Source organism: Meriones unguiculatus, chromosome 4 (assembly GCF_030254825.1).
Source record: "Meriones unguiculatus strain TT.TT164.6M chromosome 4, Bangor_MerUng_6.1, whole genome shotgun sequence".
NCBI classification, from domain to species: domain Eukaryota; kingdom Metazoa; phylum Chordata; class Mammalia; order Rodentia; family Muridae; genus Meriones; species Meriones unguiculatus.
Genome location: NC_083352.1, coordinates 134,190,030 through 134,215,312, shown reverse-complemented (window position 1 = coordinate 134,215,312; position 25,283 = coordinate 134,190,030). Strand labels below are relative to the sequence as shown.

The 25,283-nt window shown below is 45.7% G+C and overlaps 1 protein-coding gene across 1 annotated transcript in view; it reads left to right on the top strand.

The window, feature by feature from the left end:
• The window catches only part of Pcsk2 (proprotein convertase subtilisin/kexin type 2), a 264,406-nt gene extending 243,522 nt beyond the window's left edge, over positions 1-20,884 (top strand). Inside the window, exons 9-12 of the mRNA XM_021636816.2 lie at positions 2,890-3,105; positions 4,898-4,998; positions 8,992-9,219; positions 20,200-20,884. Coding sequence (XP_021492491.2) covers positions 2,890-3,105; positions 4,898-4,998; positions 8,992-9,219; positions 20,200-20,686 — 1,032 coding nt within the window. The 3' untranslated portion in view covers positions 20,687-20,884. The remainder of the gene's footprint in view (positions 1-2,889; positions 3,106-4,897; positions 4,999-8,991; positions 9,220-20,199) is intronic.
• Positions 20,885-25,283: the final 4,399 nt, after the last annotated feature.

Below are 25,283 nucleotides of genomic sequence, written 5' to 3'. Positions count from 1 at the left end.
GGTGGGCCAGGCAAAGACCTGGTGCTGCTTGATCAGAATGAGGGTCAGATGCAGGAGCAGCGGTGCCAGGGCCTTGGCAGGCAATGGATGCCTCCTGCCACAGAGCACTCAGAGACACCAGTCCTGATTTATCTTCTAAATCTCAGTGAAGGCTCTCATTTGGACAAGGGCTGCTTGGCGTAATGCCTGCAGCTCAGCCTCTGAAATGGTTCACATACCATTACAATCCTTCTCTTCATTTTGGGGACAAAAAGAAATGGAAGAAGGCAGAGGCTGTAGGATCAAGGAGTTCATAGCCATTTTCAGCTTTTAAGGAGTTCAGGGTCAGCCTGGGCTACATGAGCTTCTGTCAGAAAGCTCATGTACATGCTTAGCATGTACAAACCCCTGAATTCAATCCCCAGCACCATAAAAAAAAATTATACTGGCCATTATTTTTTTCAGTGTTCATTTTATGTGTATTGGTGTTTTGCCTGCATGTATATCTTTGTGAGGATGTCAGCTCCCACAGGTGTGAGCTGCCTTGTGTGTGCTGGAATTGAACCCAGGTCCTCTTGAAGAGCAGCCAGTGCTCTTAACCGCTGAGCCATCTCTCCATTCTGGCCATTATTATTTATAGATATGAACACTACAGTCATTATACAGAGCAAAGATATGGCTATGTGGATGAAGAATCTTCAAACATGCATTTCTTCTCATCAAAAATCCCTTCTCTTAGTAACTCCGCCTAACTAGACAGAACTAAAAAGACACACACATATATGTATGTTCATTTTAAACATTAGCAAGGTTTTTAAATACTAGAAATAATCCTCCACGGATGTCTAAAAAAAGAAAGACTAAATCATGAAATGTCTATTTAATAAGACTAATAAAACATGATATAGAATAGTATTAACATGTAAATGTTAATTATATAATAGTAAAATTGTGTTTTTAAGCAGGCCAAATAAAATGAATCTATTTCATTATCCCAAGTTCATTTCTAAAGCTATTCTTTGCCTCTCTGTATAAAACTGTCAGGAACCCTCAAAATCACACTAGGAATCATTTATTCTCAGGTTATAAAGAATTTCTATTTTCCTCTCCATAGTCTACAGATTTCAATATTGCATGTGATTTTTACAGTAAAAAGTTAAATGACTTTTTAAAGCATGTTAATGTACTAAGATGTCAAGATGGAAACCAGCTGTGGGGGTGCACACCTGTCATCCCAGCATTTGGAAGGCGGGGGCCAGAGGATTTCTGTGAGTTCAAGGCCAGGGTGGACCACAGAGACCTCCATGTCCATTCGGTGGCAGCCCCCTGCAGCCCCGTGCCCTCCCACAGCCACAGTCACACATCTGTGATGGACGGGAAGGTGCGCTGGAGCTTGACTGGTCTAAGAAAGCTCTGCCCGTGTCTGGGAGCCGATGACTCTCTGCTGGGGCAGTGCATTTGACTGCGCTGTGTGGCTGCCAGCAGTGAAAGGCAGGTGGCTTGCCATGGTATACCCAAGATCTGAGTCACAGCAGAGATGGACAAGATTCTTAAGTCTTGGGCTTTATTTGGAATCTTTGCCCATTTGATGTCTCTCACATTTTGATGGTCAGATTAAGGCACGAAGCCAGTCGGGACCCAAGGGTAGTTTTGCCCTTTTCTCCTCTTGGGCAAAACTGCAAAATCATATTACGAAGGGTGCTGGTACCTGGAGTTACACAAGTAAAATCCACCCTAACGTTCCTACACCAAGCGATTTCCTTGTACCTAGATTGCTTTGCTCCCTGGCAGCCTGCTCAGGAACTCGTGAGGGATGGTTCCCCGGGTGCTCTGCCCTGATCTGAACTTGAGTATGTGCCCCTCCATGCCAACTGCAGAACCCACCTGTTTCTTCTCTGCCATGGTTTCTGAGAGCCGTTGTTTGTTGTGACAGATCAGTCATATAAATATAACAAGAATCTGAAGACAATTCCCAGTTTGTGGGTGGTCAAACAATTATTTGTGAACTTAATGACTCACTTGGCCACAGACTGATTAGTTCCCAGTCCTGTAGGAAGAAATTCAGAATGCCATGGTCTCCTTGTCAAGAGGCAGACACACCTTGGAAGTGCTCCACCTTCTTGCTTTCTAATGACATCTCACCTTAAACCACTGAACCAGGACCACAGATCCCCGACCCCCAAAGCCACACAAAGGCAGGCTTTCTCTGTCTCTCCGCATTCCCCACCCCCACCCTAGCTTTCCCTCTCCTTCTCTCCATCCCTCCTTCCCTCCCTCTCTGTTAAGATCCAACTGGATTTTTTTAAAGCGATGTAAACAAGCGTAAGATTTTTGTTATTTTGTTAAACATGTTCTTTATATTTACATCTATATATGCGTCTTATGTAGTTCAGTATAAGCACAGACATGTATACTTAAATTTCCAGTGAAAGCTCATAGGTAAAAAAATAAGGTTACAATGATTGCTTCTGGAGGACTCACTTTTCTTCTCCATATGCTTTGATACTCTTTACAATAAGCATGTATTACCTTTATAGCTTTTTTAAAAATCTGTTCTCAGGTGAATTTTAAGACTTTTTAAAATCATTTAATTGTAAATTTTAAGGTGATCCTCTCCACTTTTGCTAACCTGTTATTCTCAGCTATGATTAGAAATTCTGGTGACTTTATTTTATATCATTCTTGGGCAAAAAAATACATTTTTTTTCTTACTATCTCCCTCAGAAAAATAATTTCCAGCCAGGTAAAATGAAGTCAGTTATCCGGCTGCATGGCTGTATTAGCTCAAATCCTGACCCTGCCTAGGCCAGGACCTTGCGTAGGCAGGAAACCTCCCCCAGCCACAGGCAGGAACCCTTCAGCGCCTGCTCCTCAGCGCTGGACTGAGCGGACGTCCTTCTTGCCTCGCAGGGCCGCGGGGGCAAAGGCAGCATCTATGTGTGGGCGTCCGGGGACGGCGGCAGCTACGACGACTGTAACTGTGACGGCTACGCCTCCAGCATGTGGACCATCTCCATCAACTCAGCCATCAACGACGGCAGGACGGCCCTGTACGACGAGAGCTGCTCTTCCACCTTAGCCTCCACCTTCAGCAACGGGAGGAAGAGGAACCCTGAGGCGGGTGTGGTAAGCACAAGCTTCCTCCTGATCCGTTTCTGCAGGGCCAGGGCCAGGCCGGTCTCCCAGCTCCACTCCCTTCTCTTCACAAGGCCGCACAGCTTCTGAGGAGAACATGCGCTTTCCCGGTGTCTAATCGGGCTTTACCAAAGCGGAGACCTAGCCTCTGCTGGCGGGAGGCAAGATCACGCGAGGAGCCTTCTCCAGTTCATTTCCGCAGAGTTCCTTGTGTATTGTCTTGTTTGGGCATACAAGCAATGATGAGCTTTAGTTTATCAATAAGTTTCCCTGTCATGTCACTTACAAGAACAAAAATTATTATAAGAACTGAGGGATCATGTCACACTATAAACCCCGAGAAAGCACGCCTGTGTCACAACAGTAAGAAATGCCACCAGGCTGGGAATGAGGCTGCAAAGGGTACAGTTCTTGCCTTAGCATATACCCAAGCCTGGGATGGACCCCCAATACACCAAAACAATAATAAGAGCAGCCATGGGTGTACCCATATGGCTCCTTATCCCTCCTAAAGAGAGGAAAAATACACAGTTGTGTATTTTCTTAGGGGAAGTAGTGTGATTTCAACATATAAAACAGATCCATGATTTTTAAAACACAAATGAAGATTCACAGGTATAATCATTCAGTTTCTCTCTGTCTCTCTGTCTCTCTCTGTATATCCCTGTCTGTCTCTCTGTGTGTCTGTCTGTCTCTCTCCCCTGAGAAAACTTTTTTTTACCCCTTCTCATTTTCTCTGTCTCTCTCTATCTCTCTGTGTCTCTCTGAAACTGTCTCTCTTTGTCTCTGTCTCTGTCTCTCTTTGTCTGTCCTTCCAGACCCCCTTCTCTCTCTCTCCTTTTCTCTCTTTCTCACTCTCTCGCTCTCTCTCTCTCCCCTCCCCCCTTAGAGCAACAGGTGTAACAGTAAACTTTTCCTCTCCTGAAGAGCATAAGGATCTTTTCCTGTCTGCTTGCTTTGCTCACATGCCAGTTTTTCATCTGTCCTCCAGGCCAGATATTTGGCATATGATTCCAAGTCATAGATACACTACACCTATCTCAAAAAAATTAAAATTTAAATTTAAGAATAAAAAGAGAAACCCTCTTGAGAACCCTCTAGAACAGTGGTTGTAAGGCTGCACCCCTTTATTACAGTTTCTCATGTTGTGATGACCTCCAACCATAAAATTATTTTTGTTGCTACTTCATAACTGTAGTTTGCTACTTGACTCATAACGTAAATATCTGATATGCAGGATATCTGATATGTGAACCCAAAGGGGCCACACCCCAAAGGTTGAGAGCAGCTGCTGTAGACGGAGAAGAGTGTCTTCATTCTATATGTAATCTCAACGTAAACCCCCGCTCTCGCAAACATTGAAAATGAACTTATTCTCACTAAAAAGTGTTTTAACATGTATCCATGTCTTTCCTGAATAAAGCTGGGGAGGCATCCAACACACACCGAGGTTTCTTGGCTTGTATCAGAATCTCTTTAACAGGTTTCGATTCAGAGGAACGTTTGTTTGGAATAAGCGGCCCTTCCTAGGCAGACGTCAGACATTTGCTCTTCCCACTTTAGGGATATCACTTTTCCTTCTGGAAGAAAACAGAAATGCTGCCACAGTCATGATGTCTCATGATGGACTCGTGATGCTGAGCCCAGAAGCCAAGCTCAGTGCAGGCCAACCACCACTGACTATCAGAATAGTTTAAATAAGATAACTACGTGCTGCCCTGGCCCTCCTGGTCTAGGGTTCAAACACTGTTCGTTCATTAATCAATTAATCTTTCCCTGCCAGGCCACCACAGACTTGTACGGCAACTGTACCCTGAGGCATTCTGGGACGTCTGCAGCTGCTCCTGAGGCAGCCGGCGTGTTTGCACTGGCTTTAGAGGCTAAGTAAGTTTCACCTTGGATAGAGGTCAGCTCGGAAGGGTGGGCTGGTGTGTGCTTCTGCACCTGAATGCTGGGTGTCCACTGACAGGCGTGGATGTGAGAGCCTAGAAAGTCAGGGCTAGTGAATTCAGCTAGACATTTTTAATGGTTCATGGTCCTTCACTGACACACAGTCGTATGCATACATCACAAAACTATATACCTGAAACGGCAGAAGGCTGCAACTCCTACAACACAAATCAAAGACTTATTTACACACCAAAATACAGCACCAAAAAAAAAAAAAAAAAAAAAAAAAAAAAAAACACCAACACCTTTCCACCTTTCTTTGTGAAATCTCCCTTTACCTTCTATGGATTACACAAATATTTCACCCCACTGCTGCTCTCAGCCAGCTAAATGAAAGGACAACAATCAAGGCCTTTCTTCTATGAGGTGGGTCCTCTTCTCCGCACGAAGCCAAAGCAGGTGAAGCTGTACAGAATAGTCAAGAAACAGGCTTTCCTAGGGAGCCATTTAGGTGGCAGATGAGAGACCATGTCCTATAGTCTAACATGCCATGAAAAGACCATGTCCGCGTCCTCCTAGGCGTAGCTCGGATTTCAGCATCTGAGCTACCTGCCGAGTGCTGCTTACATTCCCTGAGAAATCAGAGTCTGGACTTAGATTCTGCCCTCCAGAAATTATGCTGCTGTGCTCGCAGGTTATATGGGGAGTTCAGAAAATGGATCGCCCAGCAGCTTGTGGGAAGTGTGATTCAGGCTTCCCAGGGAAGGGAGTTAAGGTCCCATTCTTGCCAGAAATTGCTAGCTAATGCAGTTTCTATCGACAGTATCCAGGAAGACTTGCTTGCCACTCTCCACATATTCAACAACACATACTCTGATCTGCAAAAGAAGCAAGAGTTGAAGAGGCACAGTATTTGCTGCAGGCTGGAACTCCCAGCTCTCCAGAGAGCGCCAGTGTCATGACAACTCTCACTGTTTCACCCATCCCCTAAGTTCTAGACTCTGTGACGCTGAGGAACTCCCCATGGCAAGGCTAGGATTACTCCAGAGCCTGGAAGCCCACAATAGACACGCGTGGGCTATATCATGTGCTGTACCTTTTCACATACGTGTGACCTAGAATCCCAGTTGTTACCCAGAACAGTGAAGAATGTATCACGTTGGTCATTCTACAGCCTCCAACACACAGCGTTTGAAATTGTGGCTATTCGGAAGGTTCATTCTGCCATTATTTAAGAGCTGTTGCCTGTGAGTCTGGAGCTGATACAGTAGGGTTCAATCTTAGGGCAAGTTAGTGAAATATCTGTTTTGTAGAACAGTATATTTTACCAATACTGAAACCTTTCAGAGGGGCAAATACAAAGAACCCAATTTCCATTGCAGATGTACACAAAGAGCTAGCCCAGACAGTGCCACACACGGAATCAAATGAATCTAGACTGTTCTCATGTAGCTCAGAAGTGAGGAGTTCTCTGTTCTGCTTCAGACAGGAAAACTTCAGAGGAGCATGCGAGGTCAACCTCCCCAGACACTGGGACAAACCACCTTCATACGGTGGACATGAAAGGCCCTCTGCCACGTGAAGGCCAGCCCTTGGTCCCTCAGATTCTCATGTGCCAATACTTCTGGGATCTGTAAACTCAGATGCCCATTCTAGAAAAAGCTAGAGCAGCTCCTGCGTGGGTGAGTGTGCTCGCAATCTGCTCAAAAGCGTTGGCCTGCCTTTCAGCAGTCGCCCTTGAAGCCGCCGGCCAGTGCTTAAGGAGCACGCGGCTCAGTGGAGCATTTTGCCTGGGCTCGGAGTTTCACACCAACACACTTTAAATGTGTTAAGATTTTGCCAGAGAAATTATATCATTCCTGTCCTCTCGCTTGCTGGGCTCCTAAAAAGAATTCTTGTCCTTCTGATCGGTTGGCTTCTGTGGAGAACAGTAGTTCACAAGGTCACCTTTTTCTCCTTGTGGCTCTCAGTAAAAAAGTTAATTCTGCTTATAGCCCAACACACCAAGTGTTTCATGGAAATACTAATGTCATTTTAACATCTGTGCACAGTCTCTCTTTTCTATTCTAATCCAGTTCATCAATTTTATTAAATATTGAGACATTCTCACGATGAATCCCAAGTGGGTCTCAAACTTCATCACCTTCCCACTGCCGCTCAAGGGTTAGGATTGCTGGACCTCAATCTTGTCTGTTAGAATACAGTGGGAAGCTAACAATCTCCAGCAGCTACTTCTCACTCCCAGAGGTGGCAAATTTAATTTGTCTGTGATGGGGATGGAGTGGAGGGATTTCAAATGCCCCCAGAGAGATTTTTAACCTGCAGCCCAAGTAGGTGACCTGTGCAGTAGATTGATTTCCTGGTTCACAACTAAGTCATGGCTTGCACTGTTAAAAATTCACACTGAGCAATAACAGACACTGGTTTCCAAAGATCATAGTAAGCATTGTCAAGGGGCTGTCCCGCTTTGGGCGTATAAACATGTTAAAAGTATTGTGCTTGCCTTAAAGTGGCAGCCTCATTTCAGACATGGAGTGAATCAGGTAGTGAGCACCCAGGTTAAGAGATCACACGCTGCCAGTGCCAGGAAGCGCACCCCATTCCCCTTCAGTCAGGACTCCCAAGATCAGCCCTAGTCAGTCCCCAACAGCATAAATTAGTTGTTTCTATTTTTGTGCTTTAAACAAATGGAGTCATATAGATGCTTCTATATTAGTTCATTTTCCGTTGCTACAATAAAATACCTGATGCTGGGTACTTAATCAAGAAAAGAAGTTTTTGTAGCTCACAGAATTGGAACTGAAAGCTCAAGACCAAGTTCCCTCTCCATTTAGTCTCTGGTGGAGGCCACTCTGACAGACATTGGTCATGGCAGGAGCACATGGTTGAGGAAGGAATCACATGACTACACTGGAAGCCAGAGATTGAAAAGGGTTGTGCTTGGCTTTGGTAATCACCGCTCTGTAGAACTAGCCAGAGCCCAACAAGAATTCATTCCAGAGGGCGGTGGCCCCAGTGACCCACTCCCACAAACTCCTAAAGCTTCCACCGTCTTCCAGCAGTGAACCAATGAAGACCAAGCTTCCAGCACACAATCCCTTAGGGTCACACCCTGTCTCTGACCACAGTGTTTTCTCCTCTGCCTGGCTTCTGTAGTTTTGTATTCTGTTGGTAGAATTCAGCCATACCATGCTGGGGAGTTAGCTCAGTTGGTAGAGCACTTGCCAAGCATACATAAGTCCCTGAGTTCAATTCCCAGTACCACATAAACCAGATGTGGTAGTGTATGCTTATAATCCCAGTTCTCAGGAGACAGAGGCAGTGTATGCTTATAATCCCAGTTCTCAGGAGGCAGAGAATCAAGAGTTCAAGGTCATCATCGGCTGCATAGAGAGTTTGAAGTCAGTCTGAGTTCTTGAGAACCTGTCTCAAAAATAATATGTATACATATTATTAGAAATAATCACAAGTAATTCACTTTCATTTTAATACCCCACATTTCATAAGTTGTACCTCAAAAAATCATTCAGCCAGGATGAGCCCCAAATAGTCTGTTGTATGTATCCGCTGAATATGTGCACTTTTTGCTAGATACATGTCTAAGAATGGCATTACCAGGCTATGTCACGCACGTGGACAACCTTAGTAAATACAGCCTAATTGTTTTGCAGTGACCCACAAAGCCTGAGTTCTAATTGTTCCACATCTTTGTCAACACTTGATATTACCAATCTTTTTTCATCTTAGCCACTCCATGCATACAAAATGCTCTTTAGAAATACATTTTAAAAGTAAGAATGGCAACAATGTTTTTAATTGACATATACAAAAGTTCTAGATAGTGCATGCACACCTCCCTTGAATTAAACCTCACAGAGGTTCCAAACCTCCTAAGTGGACACGTCCTGGGCGTTTTTCACCTTGCTCATCTCGTCTCTTCTTCTCTCGCTCTCGTCCTTGCTCTGCACTCTCTCCTCCCGTGACCAGTGTGGATCTGACCTGGCGAGACGTGCAGCACCTGACTGTGCTCACCTCCAAGAGGAACCAGCTTCATGATGAGGTCCACCAGTGGCGACGCAATGGGGTTGGCCTGGAGTTCAATCACCTCTTTGGCTACGGAGTCCTTGATGCAGGTGCCATGGTGAAAATGGCTAAAGACTGGAAAACTGTCCCTGAGAGATTCCACTGTGTAGGAGGCTCCGTGCAGAATCCTGAGTAAGTAGGAGCAGTACTTCTGCCACACGTGGAAGAGACCCAACTGGCAAAACACCAGGGTCCCTCTCCGTGACAGGAGCTACTCTGAGACATTTCATCTGGGACAGTCAACTTCTGGGCAAAGCTACAGAGATGCACAACTGCAGAGGGATCGTGACCCAGAACACAGTTGTGCAACTCAGGCGCTGAGCTGTAACTGCCCCCACGCAGCTCCCATAGCCTACAGCACTGCTTTTAGGTGCACAGGTCGGTCAGCCACTGTAGTGAGCATGCAGGTCAGTAATAAAATCTGTAATCTCTTCCAGCATCATCTCCCCAAGAGCAATCACTATTCTAACTCCATAGAGTGGTTTGCTTGTTCTACAGTTAATATGCATGGAACCTATATTGTGTTCTCTTTTATATCTATATTCTTCATTTTTTTTTCTTTTGGTTTTTCAAGACAAGGTTCTCTCTGTGTAGTCCTGGCTGTCCTGGACTCACTTTGTAGACCAGGCTGGCCTCAAACTCACAGAGATCCATCTGCCTCTGCCCACCTCCCACCCCCAGAGTGCTGAGATTTACAGGTGTGTGGCACTGTGCCCAGCTTATGTCTATATTCGTATGTGGAAAATTGTATTTGTAAAATCTGCGCACATTCTGTGTATGCTTGTAGTTTATTTTGACTGTTGAAGAGTGATCTAGTGTGGGACTACCACTATTGTTCATTCTACCTGTAGGACAATGAAGGGCTGGGTTTTATTCTGCAAGGGGTGGGCTGTGACTTAGAGGGGTCTGAGTAAGTTTCTACACAAAAGCCGTTGATTGGATCAAATATAGCCACTCTCCATCCCGCTTCTGTGTGACAAGAGAATTGATCAGTAAAAAGACTTCTTCATTTGTTTAATTTTTCTATCCTTATTGGCCCACCAGTAAGAGGAAGCTAGTAATTTCTGTATTGCATACATAGCATGAAAATTACAGAATGTAAGTACTGATTTGCTCGGAGCAGAGTTGAGATAAGATATCACCATGTAGTACAGACTGACTTGAGCTCATAATCCTCCTGCCTCAGCCTCCAGAGTGCTGGGATTGCAGATGTGTTCCATCACATCAAACTTAAGTTTTGGTAAATATATGCACCTGGGGAGCTATCGCCCATAAGACAGTACGTCCCATCCGCCTGGAAATGGTCCTGCGTTCCTTTCCATTCAGGACACCCACAGCCAGTGTTCTTATTCCTCGCTGCAGATTTGCACTACCCTTCTTGCATTTAGCTAAAATCAGACGACTTCTGTTTCTGACTTATTTTGATCAGCATTAAAGCTGTGAGACGCACCGCATTGTTGCCTGTGGTTGTCTCGCATTCACTCTCGCTGCTGAGTTTTCCATCCTGAGAATTCTCCCCTGTGGGTTAAGTCATTTCAGTCCACCTGCTGTCCCTTCCGAGCACCTCCTGCTCCTGCCTTTCCTAATGACCATCTAAGCTTAATGAAACTAATCATATTAAGATGCTGTCCTCTCCTTCCCGATGGTCTTGGAAACTCTGCAGTTGTTGTAGCTAGTTACCCAGACCTGAATTCAGATCTGGACTTTGCCAATTTATACCTCTCCACCAAGCTTCTGACCTTTTTGACCCTCTATTTTGCCAATTTCCCATCTTTGTGATCTGACCCCTTTGGTGTTATGTAATCTACAAGCCCCATTCCAATATAATGTGGGTTTTTTTGTTGTTGTTGTTGTTGTTTTGGTTGGTTTTTTTTTTTTTTTTTTGGTTTTTTGTTTTTTTAGCTTATCAGAGGCTGTGTAAAGGGTTACAGGGAAAGTCAATTTTATTGAAAACAATACAGTGTTTTTAGAAGTCCATTTGTGATAAGACAATGCATATTCTTTTCTATAAACAAATTAAACAAAAAGTTCTAATGTCCACCTAGTTTATTGTGTGCATCTAATATACACAATAAATTCAGAGCAATGCTGGGGAGAGAAAATGCCACTTACAAAGCCAGGCAGGCGTAGTGCCACACAGCTGAGAGCTCAGCACTGGAGAGACTGAGGCAGGAGGATTACAAAGGTTACATAGCAAGATCCTGTCTTTCAAAATGGTTACTGCAAGGTGTAAGCAACGTAAGATGGGAAAAGATCTGAGAGATGCTAAGACCACTCTGCACCAGGCCTCACCCTCATGAGCCAAACAGAAGCCACGTTTGCCCTATACTGCAGTGAAAGTTAAAATGCCAGGATTTTCTTCTTATGTGAATGAATGAATACACTCCTTAAATTCTTTGAGCTCCAGAAGGGCATCTTCCTTTACTCCTTACTAGTGCAATGAAGCTGCTACCTTCTCCATACCAAGCTTCTGAGATGTATTAGCACCACACTATAGAGCTGGCATGTGGTGGGCACTTAATGTCACTTTTCCTCTTCCCTTCACCCACGATTTCAAACACTTCTAGATCACACTTCAGAAAAAGTGAGATAATAATCTCTTAAAACTCAGGAAGAAATAATTGTCTGACTCCTGTGTGAGTTCCAATCTGTGCTTTATGTTTAAAGCATCCTCCAATAGAAGGTTTGGATGTTTATTTTCCAATGAACTAGCATATTCTCGCGGGGGGAAAATCCACCTGTGAGTAGGCGTTCCTTCCATAGGTGAGAATCCTTCTGCTGATGAACATTCTCCCTAAATGAGCATGCCCCCATGGATGAACATTCTCCCTAGTCACTGGTGAGCATCCTCTCTGGGTAGGTGTCTTCCTGACTGAGCATCCTTCCATGAGTGAGCATCCTCCCACAGGTTAACATCCTCCCATGGTGAGCATCCTTCCACTGATGAGATGCCCCCATGGATGAGCAGTCTCCTAGATGAGCAGTCACTGGTGAGAGTCCTCCTTGGATGAGCACCTCCCTGACTGAGCATCCTCCCGTGGGTAAACGTCCTCCTTGGGTGAGCCTCTTCACTGTCTACTCACTGAGTTCCAAGAAAGTGGCACAAAACACATCCCTGCAGAGCCCCCACACCTCCCCAAAAACCATTCTAAGATCTCATGAAGCATCGCTTCAGAAGGCAAAGATTCATGAAAACCTATAAGCACAAGCCCCAAGAGATGGCATAGGTCTTGCATCAGGTAACTGCATTAAAGACAGCCTCAGACAGCATCAGAGGCACCAAAATGTGGGTTTATTAAGAAGAAAGAAAAAAAAAAAGGTCAGCACTTCTCTTAGATGACCAAGAGCAAACCCAAGTCTGGATTCTCCACTTCTCTCCCTGTGCCTTTTATCCATCTATTGCTTATAGTTACTGGTCTGTCTATGTCTGTCTGTGTCTGTGTCATCTGGCTGTGTTTGTGTCTGTGTCTGGGTCTGTGTCTAGGTCTGGGTCTGTCTGTGTCTGTGTCTGTGTCTGTGTCTGTGTCTGTGTCTGACTGTGTCTGTGACTGTGGCTGTGGCTGGGCCTTTGCCTGTGCCTGTCCCTATTGCTGTGTGTACCTACACCTACCTGGTATCTAACTGTCCCTAGCAAAGGACTTTGGTCTGTATTTATTAGCCAGCATCACATGAGGAAGGAATGCGGGATACTTTGTAGAAATCTTCAACAGTTTACAAGGGATTAAGTCATTTGCATCAACTGATCCCAAGCATTCAATACTGCAAGCATGCCTCTATCAAATCGTGTCCTATGCCGCTTCCAACATTTATCGAAAATATTTGTTGTATACAGTTGCTTTTGACCTGTTTTGTGTTTTCAACAAATAATTATCATAACAGGTATGCATTGATCTCTGGGCCAGGCCATGGAAAAGTACATAACAAGATTAAAGCTATCCATTAGCTTAAACTGAAAAAGCAGATTACGTGGGAAATCCAAGGCAAGTAAGATTGGGTGTTACACTGTTCTCTTAAAGGTACATTAAACAACCAGGCTGAGTGCACAGTAGAATATCAGGCTAAATCTTAAGTGACCTCGGGTTGCATTCTTAACTTGGCTATAAAGTCCAGCAAAAGTTCCAGTCTGTTGGAGTATAAGATATCTTTTCCTAAAACTGCATCACCACAGATGTAGACACTAAAAATGGCTACTCTAAAGCGCTTCTGGAAACTCTTACACACATTTGTTTAGTCAGTACTGCCCTAGGAAATGTGTTCTATCACTGGTATTTTTTACAGACAAGGATGTTGAGACGCAGAAAACATAAGAAATATGTTTGAGGTCAAGGAAGGCCAAACCAGGACTAAAGGAATGGCCAAGACCCAGGCTTTTTTCACTATCTGATTCTGACCTTAATTCATTTACCAAATGACCTGCTGTGGCCTGTGGCCTGTGCCCTGTGCTGTGTATCAGACTATGTGACTTTCCCGCTGAAAGCTCAACCGTGTCTTTATGGATCAGGATAGGAGGCCGGTGAAGGCTGAGGACATAGTGACAGTGACCTAGCTACTGTGTGGCCAAGACTGGATTTGAGTGAAAGGTCGGATAAGACCTCAGGTGTCTCGGTGAGTCTGTGCGGAAGGAGGCGATGCCTGGGAAATTTTCCAATAAGAAGTCTCCTGAAGCCTTTGAAAACCTGCCGATAGGTAGTCCGCAAACATCCGTCACTGCAGACACTGTCGCTGTGGAGTGCCCAGGGTCCTGTGGGAGTAACCGAGAAGAGAGCACTGGGAAACACTGCCTGGGGCACTGAGGGCTCAGCCCTCGTCAGCGTAACTAATGTACCTGGAGTCAGTCACGGAAGCCTTGGCCACTGTGTCTCCTAATGGAGTTTAGAACTTCTTGAAAATTTTGGAGGCTGTACGGCTTTATAGGTGGTGACGTGTTTTCTATTTGCACCATCCAAAACAGTCGAAGATGGCTCTCAAGCACTAGAGAGCGTAAAAGTGCAACCAAATGACTATAGTTTCCGTTCAATCTGATTCCAAGTAGCTTGTGCAGAGGTAGGCACCAGTGGCTCAGCACTAAGGCTCATGCAGCTCCTCCACCACAGGAGAGTGGCTCAACGGGGCAAACAGAATAGGACCCAGCAATGTGATAACACCAACTCACGCAGGGTGTTCAGAACTGAGGCTGGGAGAGTGTTGTGCAGGCCGCATGACGACCTGGGGCCTCCCTCGTAGCTGAGGAGCCACGGCTCATTCCTCACTCACAGTCAGTGCAGCGGCATCGTGGCATCAAGAGAACTCAGAAGCCAGACAGGAGAGGGTGGAGAGTGTGGGCTGACCGGGCCGCCGGGCGAGGAAGATCCCGATGCCCTGGAATGGCTTCGAAGGATACAGGAATGAACAGCCTCCTCAGCAGCAGCTTTCCGAGTCACGCTGGCTGCGCAGGAACAGCTCGCGGGGTGGAGCGAGCTCTCACAGAGGTGACAGTCAGGTATATGAGTTTGCTTGGCGGTTATCTTTCTGGAGAAGGAGTCAATTTGAAAAGCAATTTTCTAAAGAACTTTATCAAGAGAGTCAGTGAAGGGTGCTCAAGGAGGATCAAAGGGAAGAGAAAACTGGCTGTGACCAGCTGCACCAGCCATGTGCAAAGAACAAAATGAACTCTGCCGCCCCATCGCCTGCGCAGAGGGGAGTGCTGAGCCAGGCGCTCACACCTCCCAACCTCTGGGAACCCCAAGGGAACTGTGGCTGCAGCTCCTCTGGATGTGAATGTGATCCAACTGAATTCCAGGCGAATTTGGGGGGGAAAAAAAAGTGTTACAAGCTGATATCAATGCCAGCAGTGGCATGGAGGAAAGCGAAATGAGTATGCTTGGCCCCGTAACAACTGTGCAATTTTCCGCAGCATTGCTGTCCCACAGTGTCAGCAGGCACCTGACCCTGTCGTGTGCAGAAGAGGAACCCCAAAGTGAACACCCCACTCGGAGTTCTCACAAAGGCAAACGCTGTTGGGATGTTGTGCACTTGAGAGGGAATGGCTGTTGTCTGTGACTAAATGAAACAGTCAAAACAATACAGCAAAGGATCCATAGAACAAGAGCATTCTGCAGTGCACTGGGAAACGCCAGCTTCTGGACGTCAACTGACTCCATGCTTACTGCAATCTACAGCAGGATAAAGATATGAGCCCCCCCCGCCAAGCCCAGGGGCTTTCTTTATAGGACCTGAGCATTAGGCATGTGTGCCTCTCCTCCTGAAAGGTCGGCTGCTCTGAAGTGTCTGGCTGAGCTGTCTGCACTGAAAGCGCTCCAGAACATGGCCTGAGAATGGACACTCTGTGACCACTCAGAATACCTACCCCACAGCCGCCTCCTGTTTTAACTTCTAAGCTAAGGATTCCTAAGCGCACAGATCAGATTTTTCTTACAGAATTACCTTTTTTCCTGCTTTCTAGAAAACAAAAAACAAACAGACCAACTAACTAAGAAACCCCTGAAAAGTACAGCCATGCCATCCCTCAGTGTGTGTGCAGGTGGTGCCCCTGCAATCCAGTGAAGCATGTCCTCCTCTGTGCAGGAAGCAGTTTACATAACATGGAGCTCAGGGGGTCTGAGGAGCATGAATTTCCCCATGGCCCCAAACAAGCCATACGCCCAGCCATGGCTTTCTGATCCCTGAACACATTTCAACCTCCAAGACTTCTAGGAAATGTATGATTCTTAACAAAAATCTGTGTCTTTGCTCCCACCCTTGTCTGTCTTCCTGTTTTCCAAATGTGTGAACGCCTTCCACTGTTTTTCTCCACTCCCCTCCATCTCTCCCTGTACCTGCTCCCACAAGTTCACAGAGCCCATCTCAAGTAAGGAGACAGCACTTCCTTAGGAGGGAAGTAGCTTTGTCCCTTGCTGACCCTTCGTCCTTTGTCTGTCTCTAGCGTCTTCCCTCCGTGGGGTAGAGCAGGGTCTAGGAGAAGCAAACAGGACAGCTACAATGGACAGCTAGCCTGCATATGCTAAATGCCAAGGCGTGCCACGCCCTTCTCTGTACAGGACTTCTCCCTGGCCTCTGTTTGTTTGATTCCAAGTTCTAAGACCATGACTGACTTGCTGCTTGCTCCTATTGACCTTGAACTCCTAGCAAATCTTCCGATTCTGCCTTCCAAGTCCTGACATTCCAGGAACAAAAGGAACGATAATGACTAAGCTTACAAGATGGAATGGACCAGTGTTCTCTACGACCAACAATGACATGGACACCAATCAACAGGCCTCAGAGACTGTGCTGAAGAGCCTGGTCTTCAGTCCCATCAGCTCTTCTATACTGAGTGGCAACAGCGCCACAGGGACGGGAAATTGCCTGGAAGTAGAGCCTGAGGACCAATTTGAACACATTCGCTTTACAGATGGGAGGCTTTTCCGAAAGCTGCTGTGGGGAATGAGGGGTTCTGAGTAAGCAGGATAGAGCCGAGAAGGTTGTGCTGTCAAGGATGTGCACCTGTGACCAGAGCCACTGGGGCTCTGGACCATCGATAGCACCAGATGTCCCCACTTTGAGGTGAAGCAAGGGTGCTGATGTAGTATGTGTGTTTTCCCCAGCCTGGCATCTTCCGCCCCTGAGGAAAGTGCTCCAGATAAGGGAGCAGCTGACGCTCTGGAGAAGGGATGGGCTCTGGAGCAGGCACTGATGCCATCCTCTGAAATCCCTCAGCTGCAGCGTGCCTGTATCTATGCATTTTTCTCTTCTTCTGTCATAAGAGGTCCCCTCAGCACTAGGCCCGCTCTCTCACTTGATGGACTCATTCACGGAGACTGCAGCATGTAGTGTACTGTGGACATGGCTCCCCTGTCCCTCAGCCTCAGACCATCAAAGAAATACATTCTGTTTTCTCGAAAGGAAGTAATGTCACCTTTCTGCCAAAATTTTTACAAACTCGCTTGAAAGGTGAACAACCTGAGTGACTCCAGTCCTAAGCACCCTGGATGAAATTGAAACAAAAACAACTTTTCTATGCCCAGAGGCTTCTCTGCTGGGCGGAGTTGAGTCATTAAGATCACAGAGTGTTCTGGTGGTGGTGGTGGTTTGTTTGTTTTGTGGAAAGGCCTTTCCGTGCAGGCCAGCATCCCCTTGAACTCGTTACGTAGCCCAGGCCAGCTCATGATCCTCCTGCTAGCTTCCTATGTGCTGAGCTTACAGGTGTGCACCTCTCCGCCTGGCTAATAGTGACTTGCACTCAGCAGGCGATGAGTGAGTCCTGAGGCATCAAGGGTAGTTATTACAGTGAACGGCCTGGTTGTTGGCTTGTGAGTTTCCTGATTGAACTTTTCAAGTGAGCCAAGACTACAAGACAGGAATAGGACAGAATGTTCAAACTCCTTCTGGGCATCTTCCTGGCATTTTTCTCTGCAAACCCAAGACCTCCCTGATAGCACATTCTGAACTTCTTCTTAGACCTGCTCCTGTCTTCACAGAAACCCCATGGCAAAGCATAGCATTTTTCTCATACCTTAAGGTGCAAACCATTCTACAGACCTCCAAAGGGTGGCCAGAAATCCTGCATTGCCAAATCTACATTTTTGCAACTATCAAATCAATGAATGAAAAGTTAATTAAATTAAATTTGTTAGGTAAAATTTCAGCTCTTCACTCATGCTGGCTGCATTTAAGCGTTCTGTTGCCTTCCGTGGCCAGTGCCTACTGTACCAGAGCACACAGGGCACTTCCACCACAGTCGGGAGCTCTGCAGGCCAGTGCCAACCCAGCTGCTTATAAGCAGGCTTGTGTACACATCTGTGTATAACCTGACTTTCAAGGCTGGTGTCACAACTGCTCGCCAACGAATTCTCAAGAACCTAGGACCAAAGGCCGCTTCCCCCACCATCCCCAGCTCTCCATCCCCTGGAGGCTGGCCTCAGAGATTCTAAAGCCTGTCAAGTTGACAACCAATGTCAACCATCACAGTTTTCAAGTTGCTTGGGAGAGTGTGCCTGTATCAGTCAAATACAGTGTGTGCTTCTGGAAACCCTCTTGGGCTTGTGGTCTTGTACCAATGACAATACAGAACCAAGCTTGGCACCAAGCCGCTTGTGTGTAATGGGCATCTTTTCGTAGATATAGTCTGTACAATGCGTGGTTTAAAGCACCTCTCATTCCTGAAGAAAACAAAGAAATGTGTCCTGTTTGGAGCTCCAAATGTACAGCCATGTAGAGGGAGGACATTCCATAGACAAGGAGTCAGGGCAGCCCCTAACGGGAGCTCTGAGGCAGGCGCTGTGGCTTTTCACAGCCATTACTCACAAGGCCCACCACAGCAGTCACAGTTCAAATGCGTAAGTAATCTTCTGATCTCTCACAACCCACAAGTATAGAAGCCAAAGTCTAATCCAAATAAGTGTGCTCCCAGACTCTATAGTCTTCCCTTCACAACATGGGGTCCAATGGTCTCGGGGAGGGAACTTGGAGCTCTGCATAGTCAAAGACTTTCTCCAGGGAGAAGGTATGCCCGCCTTAAAGAGAGGTGGCGTAGAGCATGCCTGGGCTGGCCTCTCAGGGTCTCCAACGCTAGCCAAACACACCCCCAACATCCACTGATCTCTCGCTAGAATAAATTAAACCAACTTCAGCATTTTTAGTGGTAGAACAGTTGAGCCCCTAACCTAAGAATCAAATATGCTCCAAGATTCAACATGACATCATAAGCAGAAAATCTCACACTTGATTTCATGTGATGGAAATCAATCTGGTGAAAACACCACTGCATAATAAAAATATTATTTATGATTACCTTCAAGATGGCATATAGGATAGGAAACATACATGAGCTCTCTGTTAAGACTTGACTTCCATCTCCAAAATAGCTCATTATATACAAGCACATATTCCCTTATTCCAAGTCTGACCGCACGCATTTGCAATAAGGGATAGTCAGACTGTGGGACCCACTAAATCAGCAGTAGCGCCCATTCGAGGTACTTAGCACGTTAGAAGAAAGGCACTGTAGGGACTTTTTTTGCAGTGATGCAGAGACTCGCAACTGCATGAGGACTGAGCATAAGCGACTGTTGAGTGCTCAGCCCTGAAGGGGACAGTATACCAAATCCCCAAGACTCAGAGCAACACACTGTAGAAGAGGACACAGATAAGGAGGATAAGAAAGGATAAGGAAGAAGATAAGGAAGAGTGCCCTGAAATACTGTTTTCTGGCCTTGACATGGCCATTGCACTCAAACTCAGCAGTTCTGGTCACTGCACACAATCTACACACGATGGAGCCGTCAGCAACAAAGAGAAGAGAAAGACTGTGGGACTCCACCCCTAGCTGAGCAGTTTCTGGCTATGGGTGTCTGCTGGGGGGAGAAAAACCATTTTTCTTGAGGGCGTGGCCACTGGTAGGTTAATCATGCCCTGGTGGGCGGCCCCACACCCAAGAGTGTCCAGGCAGCTCTAACTGAACTCAGTGGATTCTTCTTTTTTTTTTTTTTCAATACATGAAATTGAAGGGGGGGGCATGTTGGTGGTCCAGGAGGAGAGGGATGGGGAACTGGGGGGGTGCGTATGATCAAGATACATTGTATGAAATTGTCAAAGACTAAATTTAAACTGTTCTTTTGAAAAAGAAAAACTAAGTCACTGTGAGTTCTTTCCTCCATCTGAGTTGCTCCTGAAGTTGCTCCTAAGACAAGACCTTGCCAATTTGGGACACTGAATCATTCTACTAAGAAACAGGGATGCAGAGAACATGTAAGGACCACATCCTGTCAGACATCAGTAGAAGACTCTCCCTGAGGAATTAAATCCCTGACACTTTCAGGTGTCCTGCACACAGACTGAGCAGATTTCTGTGATGTTGGCAGGAGAGAAGCTGAAGTGGAGGTAGCCAGGCTACGGGAGAGCTGCAGGTGACCCAGAGGGGGCTTAGGCAATGTGGGGAGGACACCAACAGCGGTTACATCCCCTTTGCAGGGAATGGTCATCACACGGGTGATATGAAAATCAAAACCCAGGTCAATCTCAGTAATTAATCTCAAAGCCCATTCGCTTCCTGCGACAAGACAGTGTCTTGAATCCCGTTGTCATGGCATGTATCTCAAATATTCTCTTACCAGATTTCCTCCTCTCTGTCCTCAGGAAAATACCACCCACCGGCAAGTTGGTACTGACCCTCAAAACAGATGCCTGTGAGGGGAAAGAAAACTTTGTCCGCTACCTAGAGCATGTGCAAGCTGTCATCACAGTGAATGCAACCCGAAGAGGAGACCTGAACATCAACATGACGTCCCCCATGGGCACCAAGTCCATTTTGCTGAGCCGGCGTCCAAGAGATGATGACTCCAAGGTGGGCTTTGACAAGTGGCCTTTCATGACCACCCACACCTGGGGGGAGGACGCCCGGGGGACCTGGACCCTGGAGCTGGGCTTTGTGGGCAGTGCCCCACAGAAGGGGCTGCTCAAGGAATGGACCCTGATGCTGCACGGCACGCAGAGTGCACCATACATCGATCAGGTGGTGCGGGATTACCAGTCCAAGCTGGCCATGTCCAAGAAGCAGGAGCTGGAGGAAGAGCTGGATGAGGCAGTGGAGAGGAGTCTGCAGAGCATCCTGAGGAAGAACTAGGGCCGTGCTTCATCCTCCACCTCCCCCTCCTCCCTGTCTCTGCCTCTGTCCTTGCTCCAGCAGCCCAGAAATTCCCGTTACCCCCACACAAGCAATCCCAGCCTGGTCTGCAGCTTTGCTCACTGTCAATGATTATTTGCACCACAATGGAAGCAATCGTTTTTATTCTGTAGCCCAAATATAGCGTTCCTACCAACATCTATGTCCTACGTGTGACTTTTATTTCTGTCATGTAAATGGGTGATGTACCGCAAACAAAACCGGGACAGTTTTGCTCTCAATTTTTTTTTTTTTTTTTTTTTGGTTCATATCTGAGGAGAGAAATGAATACATCAAATGAGATTGGTGGCTCAAGAGCATTTGTGGTCTCAGCTGAGGTGCTTTTACTTGGCACGGAAATGAAACCTGGCAGAGGTTAAACTCCACAGCTCTAGCATGGGGAGAAGAGGGTGGCTTAAATTAGGCAAGACTAGGCAGGGTCATCAATTGAGGTGTGTGATGAGAAAGTTGCTGTTCCTGGGAAGCCCTACTGTACAGGGTGAGGAAATTTAAAAGGCATGAGCATTGAAAATTTACTGCTGATACCACAATTATGGTCCCTATGCTCTGCCAGGATGACATAAACCTGAGGCGCATGGCTCTCCTGTCAACAGCCGCCGCTCTGAGTTGGGGTAGAATCCCCTGGGACACCCAAAATGCCTTTCTTAGAGTTCAGGCATACACACCCAGCCATCCAAGACAGAAACTACAAGGCAGAACTTGCAGCTGTCGGGCAAAGAGCGATTCACCAGCTTTAGAAATAGGAGCCCTCCTTTTCCCTAGTGCTTTAGACAGCTTTGATATGACACAAACAAGAGGCAGGACGTTTCTCTTTTTTTGTTTTTCCTTTTATGTTTTGATTTGTTTTTGACAAAGCTGCAGATCCACATCCACCTGGGCTTTGATTTCCCAAAAGCATTATTGGAGTGCAATTTCTCCCTCCCTCGAGCTGTGATTTCCTTGATGTGTTGGGGATGGGGGCCGCTGTTCCAGAAGAAGCTAGTGGGTGAAGACATAAGTGGCCATGTTCATGCTGACCTCTGTTTGCAAGGAGCTTGCTCCACTGAGAAGGACACATGCCGCCCCGATCCCCATGACTGGAAGCCAGAGGGCAGCAAGAGACAGCCTCTTTTAGGAAGCACACGTTGTCATCACGACAACTCAGAAAGCTGGGAGCGTATCTAGCAAGCATCCTAGAGGTGACAGCTGCCTACTTTAAAAGTTTTTACCGAACTGTCACTTGCTGTCCCCACCCAAGGATTGGCTTCTTGATCAAATCCCAGTGTGCAGTCACCCCACCCCACGTCACCCGCCTTCTCTGACGCATGTGCAGAGCCTCGGGCTCCTTTGCTGAGGTCAGCAACCCAGAAGGCACTAGGTTTCCATTGCTGGAGGGTGGCAACTTCAAGGAGAATTCTGAAAGGCTCGTTTCATTCCTTTTCTCCCCCAGACTGACAAGCATTTTGTCCTCTCTGACACCTTGTACCTTTCCCTGTATCCCGTGTTTGAGTGTAATAATATTTATGATTTTTAAAAGTTTATTACTTGATGCAAAGGTCTTTTTAAACCACCTTAGATTTAAAGGAAAAAATGATAATCATTAAAAATTCATTTCACATTAATGGTCTGGAAATAAACCAAAGGACATTATGTGTGCATGTATGCATAAGTGCACACAGAAATATATATACATATGTAGACATATACATGTGTATATGTGTGTATATATACTTGTATAAATGTACATACACACATATACCTAAATATGTGTGTGTTCTGTATATATTGAAGAAACATACACCGTATACATCTCTAAAAGAGTATTCAGAAAATATCAAAATGATTCCGGCTGAGCAGAGGCCGGTGGAGATTCAGGTGAAATGTCTGTTCATCTCTTCCCGTTGTGACATCTCTGTAATTTTGAAGCTCTCTGTATAAACATTAAATGTCTTATATAAGCAGCAGAAATATAAAATAGTTGTCCATATTTTCACATTTGTGGTATAATTTATGAAATTAGAGAGTAACTTATCTGCTTCTTAATAGAAATGGAAAATTTTGATATGAGTATATAGTATATAAAGGTATATATAGTGCTAAATATAAATATTTGATCTCTATTTCATTTTTGGCATCAGTATTAACACAAACTATGTCTAGCTAGTAATGTTTTTATGATGCCCCTGATTTTAATGCAAGAGGCAGTTATTTATTTTAAAAAGTGAAAGCAAGTGGATAATAATCAGGTTAACATTGTTACTCCCTGTGACAAATTTTTAAGTAAATTTAAAAATATATGTTGTAAATTAGGAGGCTCAACAATAAAACATACCTTCCAGAAAATATGTGGGATGTGCTGTATCTTACAAAAACACTTCCACCCAGTGTAGGAGCCAAAGGTAGACCTTAAAAGCTTGCTTTAGCACATATGCATGACAGATGAGTTATTAGCAGATAAGTCACAAGTCACATGCGAATTATGATCAACAACAGCATTTCTGAAACTCCAGTTACCTTTGAAAGTGGGTTATAAATTCAGCGTAGTAGTTAATATCAGAACTTCTAACAGAAGAAAAGAGTTCATATAATAAGTTCTGTTTCCTGAAGTACCTATTCCCAGGGTGTGTGTGTGTGTGTGTGTGTGTGTGTGTGTGTGTGTCAGGCATGCATGCCTTTTCTGCCTGCCTGAGTATATATACTGGCCCATATGAAAATATGTATATGTCTTGTTGTGGGCCATGATCAAAAATATTTCAGAGCTTCCTTTAACCCCATCCACAAGACAGAGGACGGGTGAGTCTCTATGAGTTTGAGGCTAGCCTGATCTACATAGTGAGTTCCAGGACAGCCAGGACTACATAGTGAGTTCCAGGGAAGGCAAGGCTGTATAGAGAGACCCTGTCTCAACAACAACAATAAAAACCTTCAACAAACATGATTTTAAAACTCAGTATATAGTTAATGTATATTATAATAACAGCCTCAAAGTCTCATTGACTTAATACAAAGGCTTATCCGTCATTCCCGTGAGGTCAGATGAGGGCTTGGGTGACTCTCTGTGCACTGAGCAGGGACCTGGGTCAGCTCCGTCTCATACTTTGTGGTCTGAGCACGGGGGCGAGCACCAGATAGCCTCTCATGCTCGTCCCTGTTCAGGAGATGTGCGCACACTCTTGGCCACAGCACCAGACCGTTCTCATCGATGAACCAACCGGCGTAGACACGGGACAATTGGGAAGTGCAGGAAAACTAATGAGGTACCCCCCCCCCCCGCTGGGTGTTAGACCCCTACCATGGCGCCTGGGAAGCGATAGTTCCCTAGTCCTGGGAAGCGAGTTCCTAATTTACATGGCAACCGCTCCTTGTGGGTGTACTGTGCTCTAGGGCAAACTAACTGTACCTGATTGTAAATAATTTATAATGTTCTCTGGTCCTTCATTTATTAAACTCAAATACTAAAACTTCAAGTGAGCGTATGACTATAAACAGATGTGGAAAGATATAAGACCCAAAGTCTGGTCTTGTTACATTGAAAGCCAATACTTTTGTTCAGGCCTTGATACCCTAAAGATTAAAATTTGGGAGAGGGCTGCTTCTGTGTGTGTGTGTGTGTGTGTGTATGTGTGTGTGTGTGTGTGTGTGTGTGTGTGTATGCTAGATTTTGTCTTCTGTTTTCACTCTTTTATTTTTTTTTTTTTTGCTTTATGTGTATACATGTTTTACTTGTGTGCCTGTTGGATCCCTGGAACTGGGGTTACAGATGGCTGTGAGGCACTATGTGGCTGCTGGGAATTGACCCTGAGTCATCTGCAAGAGCAACAAGTGCTCTTGACAGCTTAGTGATCTCCCCAGCCCCATTTTTAAATACCTGCAGAGTTCTTGCTCTGTGCCATCATCCCCATTTTTAAATACCTGCAGAGTTCTTGCTCTGTGCCATCATTACCCTGATCGTTATAAATTAATGATGGGCTTCCAAGTGACAGATGCATTTCCTGATCCAACTGATTGTATGGAAACCACACAGTGCAAAGCCAGACAACCAAGTACTTGACATTTAGATGGAAAGAGAAATGCTAAATTAGGAGATGTGTTGAATTCATAGCCAGGGTGGTTAAAGATGCAAGAATCTGTTTGCTTTTAAATAATAAAAGTAAAACCACAAAGATTAGAAAGAGTGGATATGAGCTTAAAATAAAAAACACCAGCCCATGTCACATGGGCCAGTGCAAATGATTTGGTTATATCCAGTAAAGGAGTTCTCTGCCCCCAAAAACGGAATGAGTCGATAGAGTGGGAGAAGGGAAACTCAACCTACAGGAGCTTAAATGCATGGAGAGACAAGCTGGCAGATGGCAGACGTGGGCAGAGAGACTAGCACACAGGAGAATCTCGGTCTCTGAAGAATGAAGTCTACTGAGAACAGTGTGCTGAGTGAGCCACACCAGGCCCAGGTGTGGTGCACTGCCTGCGTCACCTGCCCTTGGTCCCCTCCATTTCCACCCGCAGCCTCCGGTGCCTCCTTCAACTTCCCGGGACTGTTAGCTGCATTTAAGGGAGA